At 58.3% G+C, this 12,237-nt stretch overlaps 1 protein-coding gene across 1 annotated transcript in view; it reads right to left on the bottom strand.

Annotated features, from left to right (window-relative positions):
* RAB11FIP3 (RAB11 family interacting protein 3) overlaps window positions 1–12,237 on the bottom strand; it is a 60,198-nt gene that overhangs the window by 14,780 nt on the left and 33,181 nt on the right. Inside the window, exons 3-5 of the mRNA XM_014482787.2 lie at window positions 12,122–12,213; window positions 5,149–5,306; window positions 2,304–2,453 (exon numbers count right to left, since the gene is read on the bottom strand). Coding sequence (XP_014338273.2) covers window positions 2,304–2,453; window positions 5,149–5,306; window positions 12,122–12,213 — 400 coding nt within the window. The remainder of the gene's footprint in view (window positions 1–2,303; window positions 2,454–5,148; window positions 5,307–12,121; window positions 12,214–12,237) is intronic.

Consider the following 12,237-nt stretch of genomic DNA (forward strand, 5'->3'; position numbering starts at 1 on the left):
ACTGGAAGTTCCTGTTTCCGGTGCAAGTAAAAGTGACATCCACACTACACTGTAGTCTAAAGCATCCTGTCTATAAAAAATGCAGGGACTTCCTGGACTCCCAGTTCCCTCTGCAGGGGCACAGGTTCAATCCCTGGTCGGGGAACTGAGATTCCAAATGCTGTGTGGTGCAGCCAAAAAAATGTACAATATGCATACCTTAACTGAAAAACACTTTATTGCTAAAAAATGCTCACCATCACCTGAGCCTTTAGGAAGATGCAATCGGTTCACAACAGTCACGTCGCAGGTTGCTGATCCCAGACTCCCACCATGATCATAATCATATCAAAGGTTTGGAATGCTGAGAATTTCCAAAATGTGACACAGAGATCGACATAAGCACCGCCCTTGGGAAAGTGCAGGAGGGTTTCCACAGGCCTTCAGGGCATACAGTACACGAAGGGGCGTGCAGGGCGAGGCCCATCAGCACAGCGCGACTCGGAGAGCTGAGCAGGACGCTGGCGCTTACTCACACAGGACAGGCCACACACGTCACACGCACACACATGCAACACACAGAGAACACACAGGACATGCACACAACAGCCCCCCCACAGAACACATCACACACAGAACACATGCGACACACACAGAACACACGTGATGCACACACAACAGGCCCCCCCCACAGAACACATCACACACACAACACACGCGACACACAGAGAACACATGTGACGCACACACAACAGGCCACACATACACCACATGCATCACACACAGAGAACAGGCTGCACACAGAGAACACACGTGACACACAGAGAACACACGTGACGCACAGAGAACACAAATGACACACACAGAACACATGTGACGCACACAAAACAGCTCCCCCCACAGAACACATGCGACACACAGAGAACACACGTGACACACACAGAACAGGCCACACACGTCACACACAGAACACATGTGACACACAGAGAACACACGTGACACACAGAGAACAGGCCACACATACACCACACGCAGCATACACAGGACAGGCCACACACACCACACACGTGACACACAGAGAACAGGCCACACACCACACACGTCACACACGTAACACACAGAGGACACACCTGATGCGCACACAACAGCCCCCCCACAGAACACATCACACACAGAACACACACAACACACACAGAACACACGCGACACACCACAACAGGCCACACATACACCACACATAGAACACACGCGACACACACAGAACAGGCCACACACAGAACACATCACACACAGAGAACACATATCACACACACAGAACAGGCCACACACACACCACACACACCACACACACAGAACACAAGTGATGCACACACAACAGCCCCCTCACAGAACACATCACACACAGAACACACGTGACACACACAGAACACACGTGACACACACAGAACAGGCTACACATACACCACACATAGAACACACGCAACACACACAAGACAGGCTACACACAGAGAACACACGTGACACACACAGAACAGGCCACACACAGAACACACACGACACGCACAGAGAACACACGCGACACACAGAGAACACATGTGACACACACAGAACAGGCCACACACACAACACACACATTACTCACACAATACACATGACACGCACAGAACAGGCCACACACAGAAAGAACACATCACACACACAACACACACGACACACACAGAGAACACACGTGACACATCACACACACAACATACGCGACACACACAGAACACACGTGACACACAGAGAACAGGCCACACACACACCACACATGATACACACAACACACGTGACACACACAGAATAGGCTACACACACATCACCCACCGTGTCCCCTGCAGCCGTGGTCCCCACTGCAGAGGGTCTCTGGGGACAGCTCCGCACTGCCCTCGCCATAGTCCTCATCACACACACCACCCACATCACACACACAGAACACACGTGACACACAGAGAACAGGCAACACACACCACCCACACATCACACACTAGCACACACGCACTCTCTCACACACACACAACACATATCACACACACACACAGCCTGCCTCAAGCTTACCGCAAATCACAGCTCAATTCACAAGCAGCGCTGAGAAACACGCACAGCCAAGAGTCCCCTGTCTGTATGCCTGGGGCTCGGCCTCGGCCTCTCAAACAGGGAGACGGGACCACGACGGGATGAGAGGAGCTGCAGCCAACATTCCCCCCAACGGGAACCCTAATCTCAGTGGCACTGCTCAGCTACATCACAGGGAACGAGACCAGCCTGCAAACAGGAGCCTTTACCTGGGAGTGAGGAAGGCAGGATCCCTGCAGCCGCGGTCCCCACCGCAGAGGGTCTCCGGGGACAGCTCCGCCTCACTGCCCTCGCCATAGTCCTCGAAGTGCTCCTCACCACCTATAACCGCGACCACGGACTGGCCCTGCAGGTGGGACCTGCGGAGGCAAAGGAGAGTCAGCTGCCGCCTCGGGACCGAGGAGCCCAGAGCTGCGGATGTGACCCGAGCCTCTGTTCAGAGCCCACGGCGACCACACGTGTGAGTGGCGCCTATTCCTGCAGTCATTCTGGGAAAGATAAACTCAGGTGACTGACTTTGCCCGTGGACTCCGCCTGGCCCAGCCGACCCCACACCACCACGTCCGTAACCAACACTTCACGGTCTGTGTCCCCCAGTCACCAGGTGCCCTGGAGCCCAGGGCTCACTGCACCCCAGCTCCCGCAGACACTCCTGGCCGGGGCAGGACCCCTCCTCCCCACAGCCCCCCACCCCAGAACCCATGAGCAGGCACTGGAGCTGCCCCTTGGGGGGCCCAGGGGTCACGGAGGCCGTCCGTCCTCTGCCCAGACCCACAGCCACACACATGCAGCTTGGGCTCCACCGTGACCCAGCCGGGGGCTCAGGATCTCAGCCATCTCTGAAGAGCACCCTGAGTCTGCCTGCCACCGGCCAGCCACTGAAGCCAAGAAGAAGGGATTCCTCCCGACAGCCGCCTGATCACACAGAGCTGCTTTCTGTTTCTCCAGACGAGCTGCTTGTGTGTGCACGTGCCCAGACCCGGGACAGGAAGCTGCCTGCACGGCGAGAGGGACCCTGCCCAGCCTCCGCGGGTTGGATCCGGGTGCTCGGGGCAGCGAGCGGCCAGGCGCGTGTCCCCACGTCAGAGGGGATGTGCACCTCGTGCTGGGGGCCTGGGGCGGGCCGCGAGCGCGGCACACACCACGACAACAAGAAGACAGGTGACCTCAGCTCAGATCGGCATCCTGTCGCCGATTCAGGTACGTCTCACACTGAGGCTCACATGATGTCAGTGCGTCCTGACAGCAAGTCACTGCTTAGGCAGCACAACAGACCAAGGCTGGAAAGTTTCAGAGAAAATCGAAGACCTCATAATGGTTTCCTGGGTTTGGCATTTCTCCAGCTTTGGTTACTTAACCCAGATGGAATTAAACGAACTTACCTGATTACCTTAAAAACACTGGTTAGGAAGCTGCGCTAAGGCAGTGCCCCAGCCCCACGTGCTGCATCGTAACCCTCTCTCCCCAGCCCCTGAGGAGTCGCGCAGGCTCTGTCCTCACACACGGGGCTCGGCCCGCGGCCCCCACAGCTGTCCCTCTGGCCCCAGAAGAACCGAGAGCCCACTGTGCACACCTGACCGCCCCCCACCAGATGGCCACCCCCACCATGGCAAGCCAAGGAAGACTCCAGTAAATGCAGCAATAAACTATGTTCGAAGATTGGGAAGCCCATACTTCAAGATGCTGGTTCTGTCAAATAACCTGTGGACCCAGCACACGCCTGCCCAGCCCACAGGTGCCCTCCCCAGAGACTGGCAAGCCGAGTCTGGGATCCACATGGACGCACCAAGGCCAAAGCAGCAGACAGCCCTGGAGAGGGGGCTGGAAGCGCACACGCCGGAACCACGCGGTGCTGACCCACGCAGGGCACACACAGCTAAGCAGGCCGGCCAGCACAGCACACACACTCGGCCACCGCGGGGGCCAGCGAGCAAAGAGAAAGCTTCAAACCGAGCCTGAGCCAATGGACGTCCTGATGCCTCTGTCTCCCGAGGATGGGAGATGTGACCCCTGCCTCACAGCACACACAGGAGATGCAGGGCTGAGAACAGTGGCAAAACAATAAAGCTTTCAAACAAGTGCAAGTACCACTGCAGTGATGTGGAGTGAGCAGAGACTGAAACAGCACAGGCAGCCAACCACAGACACACCAGATGCCTCGGAGAATGAGAAGCTACCCCGAACGAGTGGCGGGGGGAACACGCTTGCAGCACACCTGGACAGAGGGGACCCCTGAGACACAGCAAGGGCTCCAACCACTGAGGCCAGAGGACCTGGGAGGCCAGGTCTACCCACGCCTGTCTGCACGAGACAACTGACACGGAACTGAGGAGCAGCACCCGCTCACTGTCCCATTTCTTGCGGACCAGCTTGCAGAGCCCGGCTGTCAACAAAGGGGCACCAGCCTGCAGGGGAGAGGGTCTCCACCAGGCAGCATACCAGCAAGGCATCACCCATCAGGCTCCTGTGAGACCTAGGTGAGGACTGGCCATTCTGCGCCAGGACAGGACATGGAGAAGCAGACGATGCCAGGAGCTGCCAGGATGGAGCAGCCAGAGCCTGCGGGCAGCTGGCTGGCAGGGAGCCACCCAACGCTGCCTGAGACCATCTGACCCACAGTAACCCCTATAGCCGAGACCGAGCCCCAGGCACACCCGGATCCGCGAAGACAAAGCCTGCACAGAAAGACATGACGCTTACATGAAGCAGCTTCATCCAGGAAACCTAAACTGCACGCTGCCCCGGAGCCCAGGGCCCACTGACAGGAAATGAAGGAGCTGCACACATTCCCACGGTGCGGCTGACAAGGACAACCCCCCGGTGCCTCTGGACCAGGTGAGGACGTGCCCCGAAGAGCGCATCTCTCTCTGTGTCATGAGAGGCAAGACCGTGACGACAAAGCCCTGACCGCCAGGCGAATCCCCCCACAACTGCGCGTGAGCACCCAACGGGCGGCCTCGCGGCCTCTCCGGAGGGCCTCCGCAGGCTCGGGCTCCGCCGGGACTCCCCAAGGGCCTTGTGACCCTGCCGGCCGGGCAGGCGGCGGGAACGCACCTGCCGGGCAGCAGCAGCAGGGCACCGTGCCCGGGCTCCTCAGCGGCGTCCAGGCACTCGGGTGGCACCAGCGTGCCCGTGTCCTCGTCCGTGAAGGTCTCACACTCGCTGTAGGTGCTCTCGGAGCCCATGTACGCGCTGTCCGTCACCTCGTTGGCCTAGGAGAGACGCCCAGAGTCAGTCCCGGCCGCGGAAGGGGCCCGCGACGGGGAGCGTCCATGAGATGACCCTCCTGCACTTCAAAGCAGAAACAGTGGCTCACGGCAGACTTTAGAAAAAGTTAGTAGTGTATGTAAACATGCCTCAAGCAGACACAAGTGTCCCAGCATCCCAGGGTACACACCGGGAGAGCCGGCGGCCCTTTGTGGCCCCCGGCACTGGAATGACCCACCCTGTTAACAAACGTCCAACAGTCTAAGGACATGCCTTTTTCAATTTAAAAGTCCCCACCAACGACTACTACGTATGTGCAGACTACTGCTCTGAAATTCAATTACGTGGTCTAACCTCAAAATCTGAATTCATCAACTGTTGGATCAATTACATTCACTGGTTAAGGGCTACTTTCCCACTAAACACACCCGTGTTTTCAGTCTTTTGGACCCAGCACCAAGTAGGTATCTGCAGACCGTCCAAATGAACTTACAGCCAGTACACAGGTTGCGTTCACTTCGTAACCTCAGCTTTAATTGAGGGGCAACTGGTTAGCAAAGCAGCCAAGCTTTCACGCTGGTTAACGATGGACAAATGAGAGAGATTTCAGAGAAGAGGCTGGAGAGGCTGCACTTTGTCCTTGGGCTCTGCCACGAGATTTGGTGGGGGGCAGAGGGCCCCGCATGGCTGCCCCCACACCCATGCCCAGTGGAGACCAGGTCCGGCCTCGTCTGCCGTCCACCAGTCATGTGATCCGTCCACCAGCCATGTAGCTGGTGAGCATCCAAGCGGCGCCGCCTCGAGGAGAGAACAGGGACTAGACGCAGCTTTCTCGAGGTCACCACCTCTCAGAATGTGGCCGTCACAAGGGCAGATGCGGGACAGCCTGAAAGGGGGCCTGTGTGCCAGCTGGTACAGGGCAGCGTGAGACGGGGAAGGCCCGAGGTCCCCACTGCAGGCCTTTCTCGACGCTCCTGTTCCCATACTTCTCCAAGTCCCAGGCGACTATGTAATCCACAGAGTGCTCACTTCAAAACCGAAACCAGGACTCCCTTCAAGAGCCCCCACTGTGCTTCTCATGACCACTGAGTGACTGGCTCCGGGCTGAGCCTGCAGGCAGGCACCGCGGTGTTGAGGCTGGACCCACCGCCCGGGTCCGAGGGACAGCTGCCCGCGGCCCTTTTCACCCCCCACTCACCCTCGACCGGAAGCAGGTGGGCCCACACACCTGAGACACGGGCTTCCCGCAGGGACAGAGTGTGACTCGAGGCCAGCACCCCAGCACAGGCTCCTCTGGGCAGCAGAGCCCCGGTCCTCACAGGCAGCTGGGTGCGCAGAAGCGGGGTGGGCTTGGTGCGCAGGCCTGACCTCCCCCGCAGTCGTGGCTGCAGCCTGAGTGAGCCTTCCTACTGGGGCTCTGCAGGACAGCTCAGGATGGAAGTCACCCCCCTCCCCCGCCGGTGCAGGAAGACCAGGCAGACGCTAATCCCAGCTGCCAGACAGAGAGGAGCACTCGCCCACCTTCCACGCTCCTTCCCACAGGAGGACCAGCCCCTAGGGCCCAGAGCGGCCCCTGGGCAGGAGGCCCTGGGGCTCCCGGAGGACCCAGGGCGAAATCTGAGGGGGGCTGAGGGGGCCAGGAGGACAAGGCGGCTGGTCTCTCCCTGGAGTCAGGCTGCCCTGAATAAGCGTCACAAGCCGGATGTTTTCCAGGGAGGGCTGGTGAATCTGCCCTTAGGAGGCAGAAGCTGTGTGGGGTGGCCCTGCAAGAGCACAGAGGGGCTCGGAGTCCTTCCTCCACAGCCTTGGTGCTGCCAGACGGGCCTTGCTTCGCCAGCTCACCCTCTAAGCCACCAAAGAAACGACCATAAACTACTCGTCAGGATGAGTTCAAGGAAATCACAGTGCGCCTGAGAACGCTCGGCTGTTTCCTCACCAGGTAACAAACGCGGTGGGCAGGGAGCTTGCACGCACCGCCCCCAGCGAGGAGCTCCGGGGCGGCCAGGCCTGCCCAAGGCCCCGCCATCCGGCCACGGTCCCTTTGAGGGGAACCGGCGGCCGGGCCAAGCGTGGCCGGGGCCCTGCCTTCTCTTACCCTCAGACACCCGCCCGGCTGGCCGGCTCCACACAGCAGCTCCAGGAAGGGCGCGTGTGCAGACGGCCTTCCCATGAAACTGGGTGCCGGCACTCCGTCCAGCCGGCCAGCAGCTCCAGCGGCCTCCTACTGGCCGGGCGTGCGGAGGTTCTGTCTGTCCACCTGAGGGTCCATCACAGCCTCAGCAGTTGTTTAACCCGCTCCCAGACGCGCTCCGCTGGCTGGCAAGGGGGCAAAGTTCAGGAAATGCTTGCTGGGCTTTTAACAAACATTTCTCAAAACAGAGAGGCTTTTGTTCTTGCTCTTCTAGCCCTTCTGATAAGAGTTTGTACAAAAAGCCCATTTCCCCATCTTCTTATAAGGTTGGGAGTGGGAGGAGGAGGGAGCCGGAGTAGGCACAGCAGAGCCCACTCCTATCTTCCCGTACTCAGAGTACTCATCGCCAGTCCAGATAGGGGTCCAGCCCCTCCTGCGCCCCCTCCTGTGGGCAGAGTCCTCCACCAGCTGCTCTCTGCCTCAAGGGCTCAGATTCACACCCACAGCCGCCTTCTCCATCACAGAACCTCAGCAACAACCTGCACTCAGCCCCCGTCCCTTCTTAGAAACTCCACATCAGAAATTTTCTTCTGGGGAATTCTCTGGGGGCACTTTCACTGTCAAGGACACAGTTTCAGATCCTGGTTGGGGAACGATTAATAAGATCCCGCAAGCCACATGGTGAGGCAAAATACAAAAACGAAGAAACACCTTTCTCCTGGGAGCTCTGCTACAAGCTGGGGCCACACGGGTGCTTGGGGAAACGCTGGGAGCCACAGACCCCGTCACAGGCAGGAGAGGCCCTGGGAGGGGCCCTCAGTGTTACACCCAGGGCACCACAGACCCCGTCACAGGCAGGAGAGGCCCTGGGAGGAGCCCTCAGTGTTACACCCAGGGCACCACAGACCCCGTCACAGGCAGGAGAGGCCCTGGGAGGGGCCCTCAGTGTTACACCCAGGGCACCACAGACCCCCGTCACAGGCAGGAGAGGCCCCCCCGTCACAGGCAGGAGAGGCCCTGGGAGGGGCCCTCAGTGTTACACCCAGGGCACCACAGACCCCCGTCACAGGCAGGAGAGGCCCCCCCGTCACAGGCAGGAGAGGCCCTGGGAGGGGCCCTCAGTGTTACACCCAGGGCACCACAGACCCCCGTCATAGGCAGGAAAGGCCCTGGGAGGAGCCCTCAGTGTTACACCCAGGGCACCCCTGACCAGCACTGCTGGACCCCACCAGAAACTCAACAAAAGGCAGGGGGTCTCCAAATGTGGTACTGGACGGTAATACACATCATCTTCACTCATATTCTTACAGGACTTATTAGGCTTACACGATTCAAAAGTTTAGGGGGGAAAAAAAAAAAAACCAGCTCTCTACAAGTCTTTGCTGCTGCTACTGCTGCTAAGTCGATTCAGTCGTGTCCGACTCTGTGCGACCCCATAGACTGCAGCCCACCAGGCTCCCCCGTCCCTGGGATTCTCCAGGCAAGAACACTGGAGTGAGTTGCCATTTCCTTCTCCAATGCATGAAAGGAAAAGTGAAAGTGAAGTCGCTCAGTAGAGTCTGACTCTGTGCGACCCCATGGACTGCAGCCCACCAGGCTCCCCTGCCCATGGGATTTCCCAGGCAAGAGTACTGGAGTGGGTTGCCATTGCCTTCTCCGCTACAAGTCTCTGTATAGCACCTAATTCTACTCCTCTCAAAATCACATCTAAAACCTTAAAAAGCAAAAAACACATGGAGGAACCTTTAAGGCCCGAAGCTGCGGATTCAACCAAGTCTACGAAAGCGTGAAAGGGCAGAACTATGGAGACAGTACAAGTTCAGAGGTCTCTGGTGCTGGTGGGAGGAAGGGACGAACCTGGGGGGCAGAGAGGATTCTTAAAGCAGTGAAACTGCAACTATTAAGACCTACAGATCCTGCACTGCCAAGATGGAGCCCTGATGGAACCCTGCGCTTCGTCGGTAACAACGTATCTATACGGGTTCCCTTCACAACAAGTGGGAGATGTTCAGGGCAGGGACAGTGTGTGTGGAGGGAGGCCAGGGTGGAGGAGGGTGAACCGGGAACTCCCTGTTACTATCTGCTTCATCTTCTGTAAACCTAAAACTGCTAGAAAAAAACGAAGCGTATTATTTTTTTTGAAACAACAACAAAAACTTAAAATATTCCCTCCTTGTTGAAAACAAATTATGATCCAAACACCTGAGCAGCAGTCCTGCTGCATTTTGTCAGGCTCCCACCCGCACCTTCTGAAGGTGATGAGCCCCAGGCGGGGCTGGCCTGCCCAGGAGTCAAAGCACCACCACGGAGGGAGGGTCGCACCTGTGGTCTGCAAGGGGTCCACCCTGCAGAGAAAAGGGGGCCGGGGGCCGGACAACACTCCAAGGCTGCTCCATCAGGCTCCAGGAGGCAGCCCCAGGGTTGACGCCTTTTACAATCTGGATCACAGAAGTCATTCTAGTTCCCTGGGGCATCCGATTTCCATAAACCAGAGGCTCGAAGCAACAGGAATGTATTCCCCCATAGATCTGGAGGCAGAAGTTGGAAGCGAAGGTGTCAGCAGGGCTGAATTCCTCCTGAGGCTCCTGTGGAGGCCATGTTCCTCCAGCTCTGCCCCGTCCTCATACCGCCTTCTTCCAGTGAGCCCTCTCCCTTTCTCTTCCAAGGACCCTGGTCACTGGAGTCAGGGCCCACCCTACCTAGCATAATGAGCTCTGCAAAGATCTCGTCTCCAAATACGGTGACTTTCATGGCTTCCGGTGGACTTTTGGGGGCTACGATTCAACCCATGATGCCCATGTACACATAAAATACAAAGAATCAACAGAACACTCTAACTGAGATACCAGAGAAGAACAGAACGGAAGACACTGATGGCAAAGCATACTCTGGGGTGTCAACAGGCAGGAGAGGTCAGCTGCTGGCCAACCAGGTAAGCGACCAGGGTTCCCTGGACGTTCAAAGACAAGCAGCCTCTCCCGGCCCAAGCTGCTGTGCTGGGAGGCTCCAGGTGTTTTGGTCTTCCAGGGCCTTCCCCGACTCGCTACCCCAGGGTCCAGGACTGATGGTGGGCTGGACAGCTGACGTGTCCGGGCCTGCACGCCCTCCCTGTCCGACCACGCCGCCCCTCACAGCCAGCACTCGTGCCTGCGGGCACCTGGTCCCCACGCAGCACGACTGGCCCGGCTCCCCCAGTCACAGCCAGAACGAAGATACCAATCGCTACTGAGTGGGGATGCACAGCAGGCGGTTCCTGTCCTCAGGGGCTCAGGCCTGGCTGGGGCTCTGGGACAGAGCTGTGAGGGCTTAACAGCTGCGGGTGGCCTGGAGGCCCAGGCTGGCAGGAAGTGAACCTGTACCATTGAGGGCCAGTTTCTCAGAGCAGGGAAACAAGACACCCAGACTCCGTGGAGGGCAGGGGTCCTGTGGGCCGTCAGCACTCCGAGGGGCTCTCAGTTGCCAAGGAGCCAACGCCCAGAGGGTCAGGGCATGGCCTCAGTCCCACCCTCTCCCTACACCCCACCCTGGGCAACAGCAGGCTGAGGGGCTGCCACAGCTGTGTTTTTTAAAAAGGAAATTCCTCGGGAATTCCCTGGTGGTCCAATGGTTAAGACTCCAGGCTTCCGATGCAGGGGGCATGGGTTCGACCCCTGGTAAGGGAACGAAGGTTCCCACGTGCTGTGTGGCCAAAACAGAAAAAAACTGCAGATGGAGCCACCAGGGCCCTCCCAGCCTCTGCCCCCACCACCCCGGTGATGAAGCTGTCTGGTCTCCTCTGTGGCTCCACTCACACACCTTCTCCCCACATTGCACACGTGCTCAGTTGCTCACTCGTGTCCGACTCTGTGACCCCGTGGACTACAGCCAGTCAGGCTCACCCGCCCATGGGACTCTCTAAGCAAGAATACTGGAGGGGGTTGTCATTTCCTTCTCCAGGGGATCTTTCCCACCCAGGAGTCAAACCAGAGTTTCCTACTAATTAGATACAGCTAATCCTGCATTCGGAGAAGGCGATGGCACCCCACTCCAGTACTCTTGCCTGGAAAATCCCATGGACGGAGGAGCTTGGTAGGCTGCAGTCCACGGGGTCGCGAAGAGTGGAATTCGACTGAGCGACTTCACTTTCACTTTTCACTTTCATGCATTGGGGAAGGAAACAGCACCCTACTCCAGTATTCTTGCCTGGAGAATCCCAGGGACTGGGGAGCCTGGTGGGCTGCCGTCTATGGGGTCGCACAGAGTCAGACACAACTGAAGCGACTTAGCTAATCCTGCACTGGCAGGTAGATTTTTTCCCACTGAGCCATCTGGGACGCCCTCTTGGGGGCAGGGGCTGAAGGCAGCAACATGTAAGTCAAGCGTCCCCAGGCCCATTTTCTGGGTCTAGGGACGTTTTTGATAAAACAAGGCCCTCACCACACATCCCAGTGGCCTGGCAGAAGGGCCCAGCAATGACACAGGAGAGCCTGCCCCTGCTGACCCCAGGCCCCAGGGGCCCTCCTGCCATCAGCCTCAGGTGCAAAGCGTGGAGAGCAGACCCCTGCTGACCACCGGGCAGTCACAGTGCCCCCTGCCTGCCCTGCACGGCGCTCCCCAGGGGCCAGCAAGTGACACAGGGTTTAGGGTACACAAGGCAGGGGGGGTGTGTCCATCAGACTCCCTCTCCGCTCTCCCAGGAAAACCACTTGCCTCAAAGGTCACGAAGTCATCGAACTCCTCAGGGCAGGCAGGCAGCTCCTCGTCGGGGGCAGGTGTGACACTGCATAGCGGGCTGTCGGGATCTGCAGGAGAGAGGAGACGGCTCA

This window comes from Bos mutus, chromosome 25, assembly GCF_027580195.1.
Source record: "Bos mutus isolate GX-2022 chromosome 25, NWIPB_WYAK_1.1, whole genome shotgun sequence".
NCBI classification, from domain to species: Eukaryota; Metazoa; Chordata; class Mammalia; order Artiodactyla; family Bovidae; genus Bos; species Bos mutus.